General features: G+C 51.9%; 1 protein-coding gene across 1 annotated transcript in view; it reads left to right on the forward strand.

The window, feature by feature from the left end:
- Window positions 1-19770, forward strand: part of ltb4r2b (leukotriene B4 receptor 2b) — a 51859-nt gene extending 32089 nt beyond the window's left edge. Inside the window, exon 2 of the mRNA XM_070866733.1 lies at window positions 18694-19770. Within this exon, the coding sequence (XP_070722834.1) occupies window positions 18694-19770 (1077 nt within the window). The remainder of the gene's footprint in view (window positions 1-18693) is intronic.
- Window positions 19771-20339: the final 569 nt, after the last annotated feature.

The following is a 20339-nucleotide window of genomic DNA, read 5'->3' on the forward strand; positions in this document are numbered from 1 at the left end:
GGGGGGGGCAGGCGGGGGGGGCTTCCGGGCTCTGCGGATGCCTGCCCCGAGCTGCCGGCTCTTTGACTGTAGACTGCATCGCCGCCCCAGCCTGTCCACTTCCCGAGAGGCGTCGGCTGCGGGTGGGCACGGGCTATTTCTCCCGGTACCGAATCGAGGGGGGGGGGGGGGGTCGAGGAGCGAGGGAGGGGGTCGGAGACTGTGTGGCGGACATGGGGAGGGCTGGTGGGGTGGGGGGGGGCGGCGAGATGCGATTGAAGGCATTCAGGGAGCGAGGGGGCCTGGGACCCTGTGTGTGCTGGCCGAGGGAGACGGGGCTAGACTATAGTGGGTGGGGGGGGGGCTGAGTGACATCAGAATTAAAGAGAGAATTTGGCATTTCTACAGCCCCTTTCATAACCCCAGAGCGGCCAATTAATTACAACAACAACTTGCATTCATGCAGCGCCTTTAATGTAGTGAAACATCCCAAGGTGCTTCACAGCAGTACTATGAGACAAAATATTTGACACCGAGCCAGATAAGGAGAAATTAGGGCAAGTGATGGTCAAAAGATTGGTCAAAGAGGTCGGTTTTAAGGAGCGTCTTGAAGGAGGAGAGAGAGGTAGAGAGGCGGAGAGGTTTAGCGAGGGAGTTCCAGAGCTTGGGGCCCAGGCAACAGAAGGCACGGCCACCGATGGTGGAGCGATTATAATCAGGGATGGTCAGGAGGGTAGAATTAGAGGAGTGCAGACATCTCGGGGGGTTGTGGGGCTGGAGGAGATTACAGAGATAGGGAGGGGGCGAGGGGCCATGGAGGGATTTGTAAACAAGGATGAGAATTTTGAAATCGAGACGTTGTTTAACCGGGAGCCAGTGTAGGTCAGCGAGCACAGGGGGACGATGGGTGAGCGGGACTGGGTGTGAGTTAGGACACGGGGGCAGCGAGCACAGGGGGTGATGGGTGAGCGGGACTGGGTGCGAGTTAGGACACGGGGGCAGCGAGCACAGGGGGTGATGGGTGAGTGGGACTGGGTGCGAGTTAGGACACGGGGGCAGCGAGCACAGGGGGTGATGGGTGAGCGGGACTCGGTGTGAGTTAGGACACGGGGCAGTGAGCACAGGAGGGTGATGGGTGAGCGGGACTTGGTGCGAGTTAGGACACGGGGCAGCGAGCACAGGGGGTGATGGGTGAGCGGGTCTCGGTGCGAGTTAGGACACGGGGCAGCGAGCACAGCGGGTGATGGGTGAGCGAGACTCGGTGCGAGTTAGGACACGGGGCAGTGAGCACAGGAGGGTGATGGGTGAGCGGGACTCGGTGCGAGTTAGGACACGGGGCAGTGAGCACAGGGGGTGATGGGTGAGCGGGACTGGGTGCGAGTTAGGACACGGGGGCAGTGAGCACAGGGGATGATGAGTGAGCGGGACTCGGTGCGAGTTAGGACACGGGGCAGTGAGCACAGCGGGTGATGGGTGAGCGGGACTCGGTGCAAGTTAGGACACGGGGCAGTGATCACAGGGGGTGATGAGTGAGCGGGACTCGGTGCGAGTTAGGACACGGGGCAGTGAGCACAGGGGATGATGAGTGAGCGGGACTCGGTGCGAGTTAGGACACGGGGTAGCCGAGTTTTGGATCACCTCCTGTTTACGTCAGGTAGAATGTGCTAGGAGTGTGTTGGAATAGTCAAGTCTGGAGGCAACAAAGGCATGGATGAAGGCTTCAGCAGCGGACGAGCTGAGGCGGGGGGGGTGGGGGGGGCCAGAGACGGGCGATGTTACGGAGATGGAAATAGGCGGTTTTGGTTACGCTGCGGATATGTGGTCGGTAGCTCATTTCGGGGTCAAATACGACACCTGGGTTGTGAACAGTCTGGTTCAGCCTCAGTCAGGAGTTGGGGAGAGGGATGGGGTCGGTGGATAGGGAACGCAGTTTGTGGCGGGGGCCGATATTTCATGACGTTTGAAGTCTCGTCACCGTCGCAATGGGGGCAAAGCGTGGGCAGCCAACTTGTGCACAGCAAGATCCCACACCTGCAGTAACTGCGTTCAGTTCTATTCAGGGCCCCTCAGGACGGGTGTCTTGGCAGAGTGGGTTGAACTGGAGATTCACCGGAATGATACCGGGGCATTGAGGGTTAAAGCACAGTGGGAACGGCTTCATAAACGTGTCTTGCGTTCGCTCGCTTGAGTTTAGACGGTTGAAGGGCGATCTCATCCAAGTGTTTAGAACGTTTGAAAGGGAAGAGCGTGAGATAGACTATTCCCTCTGGGGGGGAGGTGCGGAGCCCAGAATCAGGGGGCAAAAGCTTCAAGCTAGAGCCAGGCCGATCGGGGTGATGTCAGAAAAAAAGAGAGCAAGAAAGACTTGGATTTATATAGCGCCTTTCACGGCCACCGGACGTCCCAAAGCGCTTTACAGCCAATGAAGTACTTTTGGAGTGTAGTGGCTGTTGTAATGTGGGAAACGCGGCAGCCAATCAACGCTCAGCAAGCTCCCACAAATGTGATAATGGCCCAGATCATCTGTTTTTTTTTGTTCTGTTGATGGAGGGATAAATATTGGCCCCCAGGACACCGGGGGGAACTCCCCCCTGCTCTTCTTCCAAATGGTGCTGTGTACTATAATTGGACACGAGGTGATACTGAGACAGACACGGGCCGTGCAGTACCAGACGGGAGAGAATCGTTCCCCTTTTACCCACTGTGCACTGTCATCATCATCATAGGCAGTCCCTCGGAATCGAGGAAGACTTGCCTCCACTCTAAAAGTGAGTCCTCAGGTGGGTGAACAGTCCAATACGAGAACCACAGTCCCTGTCACAGGTGGGACAGACAGTGGTTGAGGGAAGGGGAGGGTGGGACTGGTTTGCCGCACGCTCCTTCCGCTGCCTGCGCTTGCTTTCTGCACGCTCTCGGCGACGAGACTCGAGGTGCTCAGCGCCCCTCCCGGATGCACTTCCTCCACTGACTGGTCTTTGGGCCAGGGACTCCCAGGTGTCGGTGGGGATGTTGCACTTTATCAGGGGAGGCTTTGAGGGTGGTCCCTTGTAACGTTTCCTCTGCCCACCTGGGGCTCGCTTGCCGTGAAGGAGTTCCGAGTAGAGCGCTCGCTTTGGGAGTCTCGTGTCTGGGGGCATGCGGACAATGTGGCCCTGCCCAGCGGAGCTGGTCGAGTGTGTGGTCAGTGCTTCGATGCTGGGGATGTTGGCCGGGTCGAGGACGCTAACGTTGGTGCGTCTGTCCTCCCGGGGGATTTGCGCGATCTTGCGGGGACATCGTTGGTGGTATTTCTCCAGCGACTTGAGGTGTCTACTGTACATGGTCCACGTCTCTGAGCCATACAGGAGGGCGGGTATCTACTGTCCTGTCTACTGTACATATGCTTATGTGTGCTGGACATGTACGGGAGCTGACACTGAGACACCCACCAGACAGGAGTGAATCGTTCCCTTTTACCCACTGTGTTGTCGGACTGGTTAAGCAACTAGTGGGATTAACAGAGCAAGTTTGATTAATGAGAGTGTTGTACTGAGGCTGGGGGTATGACAGAGAGACTGTTTTACCTAAGGGTTATTATACTGAGAGTGTGGAGCACAGAGAAAGCCTTATACAATCATATAGTGACACGGAAGGCCATTTGGCCCATTCTGACCGTGCTGGCTCTTTGAGAGACCTATCCAGTTGCTCCCTCTCCCCTACTCTGTCTCCACAGCCCTGCAAACTGTTGCTAGTTTGAGTTTTTATCCAATTCTCATTTGAAGCTTATTATTGAATCAGCTTCCACTGCCCTTAACATAAGAACATAAGAAATCGTAGCAGGAGTAGGCCATTCGGCCCCTCGAGCCTGCTCCGCCATTTAATACGATCATGGCTGATCCGATCATGGACTCAGCTCCACTTCCCCGCCCGCTCCCCCTTATCCCCTTATCAGTTAAGAAACTGTCTATCTCCGTCTTAAATATATTCAATGACCCAGCCTCTACAGCTCTCTGGGGCAGAGAATTCCACAGATTTACAACCCTCTGAGAGAAGAAATTCCTCCTCATCTCAGTTTTAAATGGGCGGCCCCTTACTCTAAGATCCTTCCCTTTAGTTCTAGTCTCCCCCATCAATGGAAACATCCTCTCTGCATCCACCTTGTCGAGCCCCCTCGTAATCTGATACGTTTCGATAAGATCACCTCTCAGTCTTCTGAATTCCAATGAGTAGAGGCCCAACCTGCTCAGCCTTTCCTCATAAGTCAACCCCCTCATCTCCGGAATCAACCGAGTGAACCTTCTCTGAACTGCCTCCAAAGCAAAGTATATCCTTTCGTAAATATGGAAACCAAAACTGCACGCAGTACTCCAGGTGTGGCCTCACCAATACCCTGTATAACTGGAGCAAAACGTTCCTGCTTTTAAGAACATAAGAACATAAGAAATAGGAGCAGGAGTAGGCCATACGACCCCTCGAGCCTGCTCCGCCATTCAATAAGATCTTGGCTGATCTGATCATGGACTCAGCTCCACTTCCCCGCCCGCTCCCCATAACCCCTTATCTCCTGATCATTTAAGAAACTTTTATACTCCATCCCCTTTGCAATAAAGGCCAAGATTCCATTGGCCTTCCTGATCACTTGCTGTACCTGCATACTAACTTTTTGTGTTTCATGCACAAGGAACCCCCAGGTCCCGCTGTACTGCGGCACTTTGCAATCTTTCTCCATTTAAATAATAAATGTTCTTTGAGGCAGACAATTCTAGAGCACCTGCTGCAAATAGTCTCTCCACCTTTCGTCTCAGGATCTTTTGTCAAACACCTCCCCTCTGCTTCACTGACCCTCCTGCCCCTGGAATTGGATTCTCCTTCCTCGCTCCATCCAAACAACTTCGGGATTATCAACGCCTCCGGTAAATCTCCTCTGCACTCGCTCCAAGGCTATTACGATCGTCTGGCACCCAGAATTAGCCAGCATCTTCCCGCTGGGGCCTAGCCAGTGTTTTATAATGGCCCGGCACAATGTCCCCACTTCCGTACACCATTTATAAAGTCGCGGATCCCACACGCTGTGTTCAACAGCCTTCTCAACTTGTCCGGCCACCTTCGAAGATTTGTGCACATGCTTGAGTAATGTTTGAGGGGAGCTTTTTGTGACTCGAAAGGTCTCAGTACTCGGTCCCCTGCCTTTTAAAAACATAGAAACACAGAAAATAGGTGCAGGAGTAGGCCATTCGGCCCTTCGAGCCTGCACCGCCATTCAATCAGATCATGGCTGATCATTCACCTCAGTACCCCTTTCCTGCTTTCTCTCCATAACCCTTGATCCCTTTAGCCGTAAGGGCCACATCTAACTCCCTCTCGAATATATCCAATGAATTGGCCTCAACAACTCTCTGCGGCAGGGAATTCCACAGGTTAACAACTCTCTGAGTGAAGAAGTATCTCCTCATCTCGGTCCTAAATGGCTTACCCCTTATCCTTAGACTGTGACCCCCTGGTTCTGGACTTCCCCAACATCGGGAACATTCTTCCCGCATCTAACCTGTCCCGTCCCGTCAGAATTTTATATGTTTCTATGAGATCCCCGCTCATCCTTCTAAACTCCAGTGAATACAGGCCCAGTCGATCCAGTCTCTCCTCATATGACAGCCCAGTCTGGCCTATAAGTGACTCCAGACCCACCAGCATTGTGGTTGACTCTTAACTGCCCCTCTGAAATGGTGTAGTGATCAGAGGGGGGGGGAGGGGCTGTCGGGGTGGCGATCGGAATGGGAGGGGAATGGAGGTCCGTGTGTGTCTCGGCGGGGGGGGGGAGAGAGGTTGGTGTATCGGGTGCCAGAGTGGAGATCGGGAAGAGGCAGAGCGGAGGTCAGGCACTGACCTTTCAGCCTCTGGCGACCTGGGGTCAAAATCAGGCCCAGACAGAGGGGGTGAAAACATAGAAACAGAGAAAATAGCTGCAGGAGTCGGCCATTCGGCCCTTCGAGCCTGCACCACCATTCAATGAGTTCATGGCTGAACATGCAACTTCAGTACCCCCTTCCTGCTTTCTCGCCATACCCCTTGATCACCCGAGTAGTAAGGACTACATCTAACTCCTTTTTGAATATATTTAGTGAATTGGCCTCAACAACTTTCTGTGGTAGAGAATTCCACAGGTTCACCACTCTCTGGGTGAAGAAGTTTCTCCTCATCTCGGTCCTAAATGGCTTACCCCCTTATCTTTTGCAGTATATATTAATGATTTCGACTTAAACGTAGGAGGGGGTCACGATGAAGGCATTTGCAAACGGTACAAAAATTGCCCGTGTGTCGGACAGTCACAAGGAAAGCAGCAGGCTGCAGGAAGAATAAGGGGCCGCCCATTCAAAAGGGAGATGAGGGGGAATTTCTTCTCGTAAACCTGTGGAATTCTCTGCCCCAGAGAGCTGTGGAGGGCTGGGTCATTGAATATATTTAAGGCGGAGATAGACAGATGTTTGAGCGATAAGGGAGTGAAGGGTTATGGGGAGCGGGCGGGTAAGTGGAGCTGAGTCCATGATCGGATTAGCCATTGAATGGCGGAGCAGGCTCGAGGGGCCGAATGGCCGGCTCCTGCTCCTATTTCTTATGTTCTTACGAATACACTCTATGAACTCCTCCTCAAGGCTACTTTTGCCAATTTGCTTTGTCCAATCAATATGAAGATGAAAATCGCCCATGATTATTGCCGTTCCTTTATTGCAAGCCTCCATTATTTCGTGATTTATACTCCGTCCAACAGTTTAGCTGCTGTTTGGGGGCTCTACAGACCAATCCCACCAGTGTCTCCTTCCCCTTATTAATTCTTATCTCCGCCCAACCTGATCCGACATCTTGATCTTCTGAGCCAATGTCGTTTCCCACGAACGCATCTCATCCTTTATGAACAGAGCTAGCCCACCTCTTTTTCCTTTCTGTCTGAACTTCAGAATAGTCAAGTACCCCTGAATATTTAGTTCCCACTCCTGGTCACCTTGCGACCAGGTCTGTGTCATGGCTGTCAGACCAGGCCCCTTTATTGCTACTTGCGCCGTTAACTCATCTACCTTGTTACGAATGCTGCGTGCATTCGGATAAAGAGCTTTTAAATTGGTCTTTTTATCATTTTTCGCTCCTCTGACTCTAATTTATGGTGCACTCTTACGTCTGTATGTTGTATCCCTTCCTGTCACGCTCTGGTTATCATTACGCCTGTGGCTTTTCCATGCTTGATAACCTTCTCCTTTTTCTTTGACGTGTTCAATTTCCCCGCCCCTAAACACCCCCCCCCACCCCCAACCCCCCTCCCAACTATTCAGTTTACAGCCCTCTCTGCAGCCCGATTTATTCGAATCGCCAGGACACTAGTCCCAGCCTGGTTCAAGTGAAGCCCATTCCATCGGAACAGCTCCCTCTCTCTCACCCCAGTACTGCTGTCACTGCCCCATGAATCTAAACCCCTTCCTCCCACACCAATCCTGGAGCCACGCGTTCATCTCTCTGAGCTTATTTACCCGATGCCAATTTGCTCGTGACTCAGGTAGTAAACCAGAGATTATTACCTTTGTGGTTCTGCTTATTAATTTGGCCCCTAGCTGTTCATAATCCCTCTTTTCTTTGTCCTATCTATGTCGTTGGTACCCACGTGGACCACGACAACTGGGTCTTCCCCCCCTCCCACTCCAAGTTCCTCTCCAGCCCTGAGGAGACGGGGGGATTAAATGTAGTATCTCCAAATTTGCGGACGGCACTAAGTTGGGTGGCAGTGTGAGCTGCGAGGAGGATGCTATGAGGCTGCAGAGTGACTCGGACAGGTTAGGTGAGTGGGCAAATGCAGGGCAGATGCAGTATAATGTGGATAAATGTGAGGTTATCCACTTTGGTGGTAAAAACAGAGAGACAGAATATTATCTGAATGGCGGCAGATGAGGAAAAGGGGAGGTGCAACGAGACCTGGGTGTCATGGTACATCAGTCATTGAAGGTTGGCATGCAGGTACAGCAGGCGGTTAAGAAAGCAAATGGCATGTTGGCCTTCATAGCAAGGGGATTTGAGTACAGGGGCAGGGAGGTATTGCTACAGTTGTACAGGGCCTTGGTGAGGCCACACCTGGAGTATTGTGTACAGTTTTGGTCTCCTAACTTGAGGAAGGACATTCTTGCTATTGAGGGAGTGCAGCGAAGGTTCACCAGACTGATTCCCGGGATGGCGGGACTGACCTATCAAGAAAGACTGGATCAACTGGGCTTGTATTCACTGGAGTTCAGAAGAATGAGAGGGGATCTCAGAGAAACGTTTAAAATTCTGACGGGGTTAGACAGGTTAGATGCAGGAAGAATGTTCCCAATGTTGGGGAAGTCCAGAACCAGGGGGTCACAGTCTAAGGATAAGGGGTAAGCCATTTAGGACTGAGATGAGGAGAAACTTCTTCACCCAGAGAGTGGTGAACCTGTGGAATTCCCTACCACAGAAAGTAGTTGAGGCCAATTCACTAAATATATTCAAAAAGGAGTTAGATGAAGTCCTTACTACTAGGGGGATCAAGGGGTATGGCGAGAAAGCAGGAATGGGGTACTGAAGTTGCATGTTCAGCCATGAACTCATTGAATGGCGGTGCAGGCTCGAAGGGCCGAATGGCCCACTCCTGCACCTATTTTCTATGCTTCTATGTTTCTATGTCCTTAACCCTGGCACCGGGCAGGCAACACAGCCTTCGGGACTCATGTTCTCGGCTGCACAGCCAACTTGAATGACCCACCCCCACCCCCCGCCCCCTCATACCACGGTGCTGTGGTCAGTTTGCTCAGTCCCTGCTCTCGTCCACACAGGGAGCAAGAGCCTCGAACCCGTTGGACAAGAGCAAGGGCCAAGGCAGCTGCATCGCCACCTCCTGGGACCCCATACCTTCCTCACGCGTAGTCACACCCTCCTGTCCCTGACCACGGATCGAATTTGCATTATTTAACCTAAGTGGTGTGACCGCCCCCTGGAACGCAGTGTCCGGGTAACTCACCCCCCCCCTTCCCTGATGTGTCGCAGTGCCTGCAGCTCGAACTCCAGCTCATCAACGCGGAGCCGGAGTTACTCGAGCTGTAGGCAGGGTCGCCATGGATCACACTGGTGTCCACCAGCTCCCACATGCTGCAACACATCACCTACCCTCTCTGCTGCATTTTATTTAACTAATTAGGTTTACGAGTTTCGAAATACCAGATTGTCCATGTGCAGTTTTTAACCTAAACCACGTCTCTTAATTTAAACCAATGCCCAAGTTTGGAAACCTCGTTTATTTGAGTGAATGTAATTAAATTTGTATTTAAGTAACTTAGTTTACACTTTAGTTCCTTGACTTCTCAATTGATGTGGATTAAGTAATAGAAACAGAGAAACATAGAAAATAGGTGCAGGAGTAGGCCATTCGGCCCTTCGAGCCTGCACCACCATTCAATATCATGGCTGATCATTCCCTCAGTACCCCTTTCCTGCTTTCTCTCCATACCCCTTGATCCCTTTAGCCGTAAGGGTCATATCTAACTCCCTTTTGAATATATCGAACGAACTGGCCTCAACAACTCTCTGCGGTAGAGAATTCCACAGGTTCACCACTCTCTGAGTGAAGAAGTTTCTCCTCATCTCGGTCCTAAATGGCTTACCCCTTATCCTGAGACTGTGACCCCTGGTTCTGGACTTTCCCAACATCGGGAACGTTCTTCCTGCATCTAATCTGTCCCGTCCCGTCGGAATTTTATATGTTTCTATGAGATCCCCTCTCATCCTTCTAAATTCCAGTGAATACAAGCCCAGTCGATCCAGTCTCTCCTCATATGTCAGTCCTGCCATCCCGGGAATCAGTCTGGTGAACCTTCGCTGCACTCCCTCAATAGCAAGCACGTCCTTCCCTCAGATTAGGAGACCAAAACTGCGCACAATACTCAAGGTGTGGCCTCACCAAGGCCCTGTACAACTGCAGCAAGACCTCCCTGCTCCTATACTCAAATCCTCTCACTATGAAGGCCAACATGCCATTTGCTTTCTTTACTGCCTGCTGTACCTGCATGCCAACTTTCAATGACTGATGTACCATGACACCCAGGTCTCGTTGCACCTCCCCTTTTCCTAATCTGTCACCATTCAGATAATATTCTGCCTTCCTGTTTTTGACAACAAAGTGGATAACCTCACATTTATCTACATTATATTGCATCTGCCATGCATTTGCCCACTCACCTAACCTGTCCAAGTCACCCTGCAGCCTCTTAGCATCCTCCTCACAGCTCACACTGCCACCCAGCTTTGTGTCATCTGCAATCTTGGAGACATTACATTCAATTCCTTCGTCTAAATCATTAATATATATTGTAAATAGCTGGGGTCCCAGCACTGAGCCCTGCGGCACCCCACTAGTCACTGCCTGCCATTCTGAAAAGGACCCGTTTATCCCGACTCTCTGCTTCCTGTCTGCCAACCAATTCTCTATCCACGTCAATACATTACCCACAATACTATGTGCCTTAATTTTGCACACCAATCTCTTGTGTGGGATCTTGTCAAAAGCCTTTTGAAATTCCAAATACACCACATCCACTGGTTCTCCCTTGTCCACTCTACTAGTTACATCCTCAAAAAATTCTAGAAGATTTATCAAGCATGATTTCCCTTTCATAAATCCATGCTGACTTGGACCGATCCTGTCACTGCTTTCCAAATGCGCTGCTATTTCATCTTTAATAATTGATTCCAGCATTTTCCCCACTACTGATGTCAGGCTAACCGGTCTATAATTCCCTGTTTTCTCTCTCCCTCCTTTTTTAAAAAGTGGGGGTACATTAGCTACCCTTCAGTCTATAGGAACTGATCCAGCGTCTATAGAATGTTGGAAAATGACCACCAATGCATCCACTATTTCTAGGGCCACTTCCTTAAGTAATGGGTAATGAAATGAAATGTCTACCGGTAACACAAAGCACTGCAAATAATGTGTGCAAAAAGTTGCAACCCTTTCCCCTCTTGTCCAAATTCCCACTCTTTCCAAATTCCCAAATAAACCACTCTGTTTAACTCCACTCCCTTTAAGACTGCTCTGAGCTCTGAAAAACTGTCGACTTTTACACTCTGACAAACTCCACCCTATTTACCAGAGTTGACTCAGCTCCCCTATCCCCTGTGATTAACACCTTTTCAACACAAACATTTACTGCTGACTGACAGTTAACTGCCGCTGGCAGGCAACTTCTGTTAACTACAGTTTTAAAGTTCTAGCTTTGAACCAAAACTGTTAAGCTAGATTTCACTATGTACAGCTCCTACTTACCAGAAATTCCCACTCTATCTACATTCCCAAATAAACCACTCTGGTTAACTCCACTCCCTTTAAGACCGCTCTGTGCTCTGGAAAAGTGTCGACTTTTACACTCGTACGAGCCAACCCCAATTTACAAGTCTTGACTCAGCTGCCCTGTCTCCTATGCGGAGACATCGTTGGTGGTATTTCTCCAGCGACTTGAGGTGTCTGCTGTACATGGTCCACGTCTCTGAGCCACACAGGAGGGCGGGTATCACTACAGCCTCGAGTCTCGTCGCCGAGAGCGTGCAGAAAGCAAGCGCAGGCAGCGGAAGGAGCGTGCGGCAAACCAGTCCCACCCTCCCCTTCCCTCAACCACTGTCTGTCCCACCTGTGGCAGGGACTGTGGCTCTCGTATTGGACTGTTCAGCCACCCATTTTTCGAGTGGAAGCAAGTCTTCCTCGATTCCGAGGGGCTGCCTATCATGATGATCTCCTGTGATTAATGCCTTTTCAACACAAACATTTACTGCTGACTGACAGGCAACCTGTATTAACTACAGTTTTAAAGTCCTAGCTTTAAACCAAAATGCTAAACTAGCTTTCGCTTCTTACAGCTTTTACTTACCCAATACTTACCAGAAACTCCCACTCTTTCTAAATTCCCAAATAAACCACTCTGTTCGCCTCTGCTCCCTTTACCGTGTCCAATTCTGGGCATCACACTTTAGGAAGGACGTGAAGGCCCGAGAGAGGGCGCAGAAGGGATTTACGAGAATGGTTCCCGGGATGAGGGACTTCAGTGACGGGGATAGACTGGAGAAGCCGGGGTTGTTCTCCTTGGAGCAGAGAAGGTCGAGAGGAGATTTGATCGCGGTGTGCAAAATCATGAGGGGGTCTGGACAGGGTAGAGAGAGAGAGAGAGAGAGTGTGTTCCCATTGGCGGAAGGGTCGGGAACCAGAGGGACACAGATTTAAGGTGATTGACAGAAAGGCGACGTAAGGAAAAACTGTTTTACGCCGCGAGTGGTTAGGATCTGGGAATGCGCTGCCTGAGAGGGTGGTGGAGGCAGACTCAATCGTGGCTTTCAAAAGGGAGTTGGATAAGGACCTGAAGGAAAAAAAAAACGCAGGGTTATGGGGAAAGGGCGGGGGAACGGGACTGGCTGAGAGTCGTCTCGGGCTCGAAGGGCAGAATGGCCGCCTTCCATGCTATAAAGAACAGGGAGGTTATGCTTGAACTGTATACAACACTGGTTAGACCACAGCTGGAGTACTGCGTGCACAGTTCTGGTCACCACATTACAGGAAGGATGTGATTGCACTGGAGAGGGTACAGAGGAGATTTACCAGGATGTTGCACTGGAGAGGGTACAGAGGAGATTTACCAGGATGTTGCACTGGAGAGGGTACAGAGGAGATTTACCAGGATGTGATTGCACTGGAGAGGGTACAGAGGAGATTTACCAGGATGTTGCCGGGACTGGAGAATTTTAGCGATGAGGAAAGATTGGATAGGCTGGGGTTGTTTTCTTTGGAACAGAGGAGGCTGAGGGGAGACCTGATTGAGGTGTATAAAATGATGAGGGGCCTGGATAGAGTGGATAGGACGGACCTGTTTCCCTGGGCAGAGGGGTCAACAACCAGGGGGCATAGATTTAAAGTCATTGGGGGGAAGTTTAGAGGGGATTTGAGGGGAAATGTCTTCATCCAGAGGGCGGTGGGGGTCTGGGGCGGAACTCACGGCCTGAAAGGGGGGTAGAGGCAGAAACCCTCACCATATTTGGATGTGCACCAGAAGTGCCGTAACCTACAGGGCTACGGACCCAGAGCAGGAAAGTTGGATTAAGCCGGGTAGCTCTTGGTCGGCCGGCACGGACACGATGGGCCGAGATGGCCTCCTTCCCTGCTGTAAATTTCTGTGATTTTATGATTCTATGAAGAAGATCTCCTTTTTAGTCCTTAACTGCACCTCCCCCTTCCTTTGACTACCCTTCTACTATTTATATGTTTATAAAAGACTTTTGGGTTTCCGTTTATGTTAGCCGCTAATCTAATCTCGTGTGCTCTCTTTGCCGCTTTTATTCCCTTTTTTGGATCAACTCTATAATTTTTTGGAATCAGCTTGGTTCCCTGCAGAATGATGAACCTGGTATTTATCATAAGCCACCTTTTTCCCTTTCATTTTAATTCCGATATCTTTAGTCACGGCACTAAGCTGGGTGGCGGTGTGAGCTGTGAGGGGGATGCTAAGAGGCTGCAGGGTGACTTGGACAGGTTAGGTGAGTGGGCAAATGCATGTCAGATGCAGTATAATGTGGATAAATGTGAGGTTATCCACTTTGGGGGCAAAAACAGGAAGGCAGAAAATTATCTGAATGGCGGCAGATGAGGAAAAGGGGAGGTGCAACGAGACCTGGGTGTCATGGTACATCAGTCATTGAAAGTTGGCATGCAGGTGCAGCAGGCGGTGAAGAAGGCAAATGGCATGTTGGCCTTCATAGCGAGAGGATTTGAGTATAGGAGCGGGGAGGTCTTACTGCAGTTGTACAGGGCCTTGGTGAGGTCACACCTTGAATATTATGTACAGTTTTGGTCTCCTAATCTGAGGAAGGACATTCTTGCTATTGAGGGAGTGCAGCGAAGGTTCACCAGACTGATTCCCGGGATGGCAGGATTGACATATGAAGAAAGACTGGATCGACTAGGCTTATATTCACTGGAATTTAGAAGAATGAGAGGGGACCTCATAGAAAGATATAAAATTCTGACAGGATTGGACAGGTTAGATGCAGGAAGAATGTTCCCGATGTTGGGGAAGTCCAGAACCAGGGGTCACAGTCTAAGGATAAGGGGTAAGCCATTTAGGACCGAGATGAGGAGAAACTTCTTCACCCAGAGAATTGTGAACCTGTGGAATTCTCGACCACAGAAAGTTGTTGAGGCCAATTCGTTAGATATATTCAAAAAGGAGTTAGATGTGGCCCTTACGGCTAAAGGGATCAAGGGGTATGGAGAGAAAGCAGGAAAGGGGTACTGAGGGAATGATCAGCCATGATCTTATTGAATGGTGGTGCAGGCTCGAAGGGCCGAATGGCCTACTCCTGCACCTATTTTCTATGTTTCTATCCAGGGGTTCTCTCGCTTTTGATACAACTTTCTTTGCCCCTCGTGGGAAGGTGTCTAGTCTGTGCTCCGACTAGCTCCTCTTTGAAGGCCTACCATTGTTCCATTCCTGTTCCACCTGCTGATCTTCGATTCTGACCCGCCTGGGCCCGATCCCTTTCCGACTCACTGAAATGAACCCACCTCCAGTTAAGTATTTTCACATTTGATTGGCCCCCCCCCCCTCGTCCTTTTCCGCAACTATCCTAAGCCGAATTATGTTGTGATCGCTGTTCCCCAAGTGCTCCTCCACTGAAACATGTGCCCCACTTTCTTCCACAGGATCACATCCAGCCCTGCTTCCTCCCTCGTTGGGCTGCGTGGGCACCAATCAGGAACGCTCTCTGGTACACGTTTCACAAATTACTCCCCCTGTATGCCTCTTACACTGATACGTTCCCGCTCTTACACGAGCAAAATTGGAGTCTCAATTGAACCCTCAAGTATTTCATCCGTTTCCAGTTCTATAACAGTCAGTTCGATCAATATTCCTTCCCAACCCTCCCACTTCTTGGAGCCAGCTCTCTGTTTCCACGATTCTATGTGGTTACTTGTTTTTGCAGAGACACTCGGAAGCCATTTACTCTGTGTTGCATTTCCGCACTGCCTGATTCCCGACTAACCTTTATAAATGAGTACCTTATATGGAGTGTGAGGTGTGCGAGCCTTGTATTGAGAATGGTGTGTGACAGAGAGAGTGTGTTATAACTGGGAGAGTCGTGTATTGAGGGTGAAGGCTGTGACAGAGAGACTGTTGTAACTGAGGAAACGTGTGTTTGAAGACCAGGCCCTCAAATCCACCACCAAGCTCATGGTCTACAGGGCTGTAGTAATAGCCGCCCTCCTGTATGGCTCAGAGACGTGGACCTTGTACAGTAGTCACCTCAAGTCGCTGGAGATATATCACCGACGATGTCTCTGCAAGATCCTGCAAATCCCCTGGGAGGACAGACGCACCAACGTTAGCGTCCTCGACCAGGCCAACATCCCCAGCATCGAAGCACTGACCACACACTCGACCAGATCCGCTGGGCAGGGCCACATTGTCCGCATGCCCCCAGACACGAGACTCCCAAAGCGAGCGCTCTACTCGGAACTCCTACACGGCAAGCGAGCCCCAGGGTGGGCAGAGAAAACGTTACAAGGGACCACCCTCAAAGCCTCCCCTGATAAAGTGCAACATCCCCACCGACACCTGGGAGTCCCTGGCTCAAAGACCAGTCCGTCCTAAGTGGAGGAAGTGCATCCGGGAGGGCGCTGAGCACCTCGAGTCTCGTCGCCGAGAGCGTGCAGAAAGCAAGCACAGGCAGCGGAAGGAGCGTGCGGCAAACCAGTCCCACCCTCCCCTTCCCTCAACCACTGTCTGTCCCACCTGTGACAGGGACTGTGGTTCTCGTATTGGACTGTTCAGCCACCTGAGAACTCACTGTTAGAGTGGGGAGCAAGTCTTCCTCGATTCCGAGGGGCTGCCTATGATGATGATGATGTAACTGGGGGCCATGTATTGAGAGGCGGGGTGTGACAGAAAGTGTGTAATAATTGGGGGGCGTGTATTGAGGGTTGGGGAGTGAGACAGAGAGATTGGTGGGCCTCGGACACTGCCCTGAGGAACTCCTGCAGCGATGTCCTGGGTCTGGGATGATTGCCCTCCAACAACCACAAACACCTACCTTTGTGCTAGGTATGACTCCAGCCAGTGGAGAGTTTTCACCCTGATTCCCTTTGACTTCAAACAGGACATTGAATATAGTTAAGGTGGAGATAGACAGATATTTGAGCGATAAGGGAGTGAAGGGTTATGGGGAGCGGGCGGGGAAGTGGAGCTGAGTCCATGATCGGATCAGCCATGATCTTACTGAATGGCGGAGCAGGCTCGAGGGGCCGAATGGCCGACTCCTGCTCCTATTTCTTATGTTCTTAGCCTCCAAAACACACAAAACCAATAATAAAAAATAGAAAAAATACACCACATATTTTTATTAATTTAAATTAAAGTTATTTATGTATTATAAAAAAGTACGTTTCCGATTTTTAAAAAAAGTATTCATAATTATGGTTTAAACTAAACTTACTGTAGTGAGGAGGGTTTTAACAATAAAATGTGTCTTTTTTAATTTAATTTAATTATATTTTTGATTTTTTTTTTTAAACCCTTACGCCTGTAACAGTAGGCTATACGTCTGCTTTTATCAGGCGCAAGAATTTTGAGGATATTTGCCGGGCAAGATATGGGTAAATCTCGCAATCTTGCCCGTGCAAATGTCCTTGCTCCCAAGATACGGAGAATGTGTGGACACATCGGAAATGCCGTTTTTTCAGCGCGCTGTGCGCTAAAAAACGGCTTTTGCGATGCCTTCCCGTGTCTGTACACATCCCGTACACACTCCGTACGCACCTTGCAGCTAAGATTTTTGAGCGATAAGGGAGTTGAGGGTTATGGGGCGTGGGCAGGGAAGTGGAGCTGAGCCCAAGATCAGATCAGCCATGATCGTATTAAATGGCGGAGCAGGCTCGAGGGGCCGAATGGCCGACTCCTGCTCCTATTTCTTGCGTTCTTATCAACTGGTAATAGTTCACAAGACTCAATAAAACTCCAGCTAGTTCGGTCTGGGCCATCCACAATGAGGTGTGCAGTTGTGGGATACATTGTCCGCATGACCCGACGCGAGACTCCCAAAGCGAGCGCTCTACGCGGAACTCCTTCATGGCCAACGAGCCGCGATCTTGTTGAATGGCGGAGCAGGCTCGAGAGGCTAGATGGCCTGCTCCTGTTCCTAATTCTTATGTTCTTATGAGCCAAAGGTGGGCAGAGGAAACGTTACAAGGGACCACCCTCAAAGCCTCCCTTGATAAAGTGCAACATCCCCCACCGACACCTGGGAGTCCCTGGGCCCAAAGACCAGTCCCGCCCCTAAGTGGAGGGAGTGCATCTGGGAGGGCGCTGAGCACCTCGAGTCTCGTCGCCGAGAGCGCGCAGAAAGCAAGCGCAGGCAGCGGAAGGAGCGTGCGGCAAACCAGTCTCACCCACCCCTTCCCTCAACCACTGTCTGTCCCACCTGTGACAGGGACTGTGGTTCTCGTATTGGGACTGTTCAGCCACCTAAGGACTCACTTTTAGAGTGGGAGCAATTCCGAGGGTCTACCGATGATATGGTGATGATGATGCAGTCGTGAGCTGAGTGAATGCATCGGTAATGTGCAGTGCGGTTGTCAAGCCTTTGTCTCTTTACTGAACCGGCTAGTCCTTAATCACGTCGCGTTGCATAGAAACATAGAAAATAGGTGCAGGAGTAGGCCATTCGGCCCTTCGAGCCTGCACCACCATTCAATAAGATCATGGCTGATCATTCCCTCAGTACCCCTTTCCTGCTTTCTCTCCATACCCCTTGATCCCTTTAGCCGTAAGGGCCATATCTAACTCCCTCTTGAATATATCCAATGAACTGGCATCAACAACTCTCTGCAGCAGGGAATTCCACAGGTTAACAACTCTCTGAGTGAAGAAGTTTCTCCTCATCTCAGTCCCAAATGGCCTATCCCTTATCCTAAGATCATCTCAGTCCTAAATGGCCTACCCCTTATCCTAAGATCATCTCAGTCCTAAATGGCCGACCCCTTATCCTAAGATCATCTCAGTCCTAAATGGCCTACCCCTTATCCTAAGATCATCTCAGTCCCAAATGGCCTACCCCTTATCCTAAGATCATCTCAGTCCTAAATGGCCTACCCCTTATCCTAAGGTCATCTCAGTCCTAAATGGCCTACCCCTTATCCTAAGATCATCTCAGTCCTAAATGGCCTACCCCTTATCCTAAGATCATCTCAATCCTAAATGGCCTACCCCTTATCCTAAGGTCATCTCAGTCCTAAATGGCCTACCCCTTATCCTAAGGTCATCTCAGTCCTAAATGGCCTACCCCTTATCCTAAGGTCATCTCAGTCCTAAATGGCCTACCCCTTATCCTAAGATCATCTCAGTCCTAAATGGCCTACCCCTTATCCTAAGATCATCTCAGTCCTAAATGGCCTACCCCTTATCCTAAGATCATCTCAGTCCTAAATGGCCTACCCCTTATCCTAAGATCATCTCATTCCTAAATGGCCTACCCCTTATCCTAAGGTCATCTCAGTCCTAAATGGCCTACCCCTTATCCTAAGGTCATCTCAGTCCTAAATGGCCGACCCCTTATCCTAAGTTGCATTGCGAAGCGGGGAACCCCAGGCAGCGCACGCCTTACACCGTCTCTCTCTCTCTCACTCTCTCTCTCTCCCCCTCTCCCGCACAGAACGACTCCGGCGCGCCGTGCGTGGCCTCCAACACCACGGTGGACAACCTGCTGAGCTCCAAGGCCTCCACCGTCATCGGCAGCCTGATCCTGAGCCTGGCCCTGGTGGTGGGCTTGCCGGGCAACGCCTTTGTGGTGTGGACCATCCTGCTGCGCATGCACCGTCGCCGGCGCACCGTCACCTGCGTGCTGATCCTCAACCTGGCCGTGGCCGACGGGGTCACGCTGCTGACCGCCCCCTTCTGGATCCACTTCCTGGTGGCGGAGGACTGGGTCTTCGGCCGGGCCGTCTGCAAGGTCTTCCACTACCTGTGCTGCCTCAACATGTACGCCAGCATCTTCATCATGGCCTTCATGAGCGTGGACCGCTTCGTGGCGGTGGCCCGGCCATTCGCGGCTGGGCGCCTGCGCCGCAAGGGCTTGGCGGTCAAGGTTCTGCTGGGGCTGTGGCTGCTGGCTGCGCTCATGGCACTGCCAGCCCCCTACTACCGCGACGTGCGTATAGGCCGCATCGAGTGCCGGAGCATCTGCGAGCCCATCCACCGCAGCACGGCCGACATGGTCTTCCACTACGGGCTGGAGACGGCCGTGGGCTTCCTGGCCCCCTTCGCCGTCATCAGCGCCTGCTACCTGGCCGTGGGGCGCCGGGTCCGCACGCTGCGCTTCCGGGAGCGCAGCCGCACCGGGCGGCTGATCGCCGCCATCGTGGTGGCCTTCGGCCTCTTCTGGCTGCCCTACCACGCCGTCAACCTGCTGCAGGCCGGCGCCCGGCTGGCCCGGGCCACGGGGCTGCGCGACCTGCTCAAGGAGCAGCGGCCCATGGTCACCGCCCTGGCCTTCGTGGGCTGCAGCGTCAACCCCGTGCTCTACGCCTTCGCCGGGGTGGAGCTGATCCGCAGCTCGGGCCCCAACTTCATGGCCCAGCTCTTCGAGGTCACCACCGTCGGCGAGGGCACGATGACGGGCAGCAACCCCTCGGGGCGGGGGCGGAGCAGGGGCAAGGCCGGCAACCAGGCCGGCGGCGGCGGCGCCGACAGGGACCAGTCGGCCTGCCTGGACCAGCTAACCGGGCTCTAGGGCACCGGGTGGGGGGGGCAGGGGGAGGGTGCCCCGTCCGGGAGGGGTCCCATTAGGGCATTCGGGATGGGGTGTCTATTGGGGCATGGGGGTCATTGGGGCATTCGGGAGGGGGGTCTAGTCTATGGGGCATGGGGGCCATTGGGGCATTCAGGAGGGGGGTCTAGTCTATGGGGCATGGGGGCCATTGAGGCATTCGGGAGGGGGGTCTAGTCTATGGGGCATGGGGGCCATTGGGGCATTCGGGAAGGGGGTCTAGTCTATGGAGCATGGGGGCCATTGAGGCATTCGGGAGGGGGGTCTAGTCTATGGGGCATGGGGGCCATTGGGGCATTCGGGAAGGGGGTCTAGTCTATGGGGCATGGGGGCCATTGGGGCATTCAGGAGGGGGGTCTAGTCTATGGGGTATGGGGGCCATTGAGGCATTCGGGAGGGGGGTCTAGTCTATGGGGCATGGGGGCCATTGAGGCATTCGGGAGGGGGGTCTAGTCTATGGGGCATGGGGGCCATTGGGGCATTCGGGAGGGGGGCTTTGGGGCAAGGAGGGGCCCATCGGGGCAGTCGGGAGG

The sequence above is a fragment of the Pristiophorus japonicus genome, chromosome 23, assembly GCF_044704955.1.
Source record: "Pristiophorus japonicus isolate sPriJap1 chromosome 23, sPriJap1.hap1, whole genome shotgun sequence".
NCBI classification, from domain to species: domain Eukaryota; kingdom Metazoa; phylum Chordata; class Chondrichthyes; family Pristiophoridae; genus Pristiophorus; species Pristiophorus japonicus.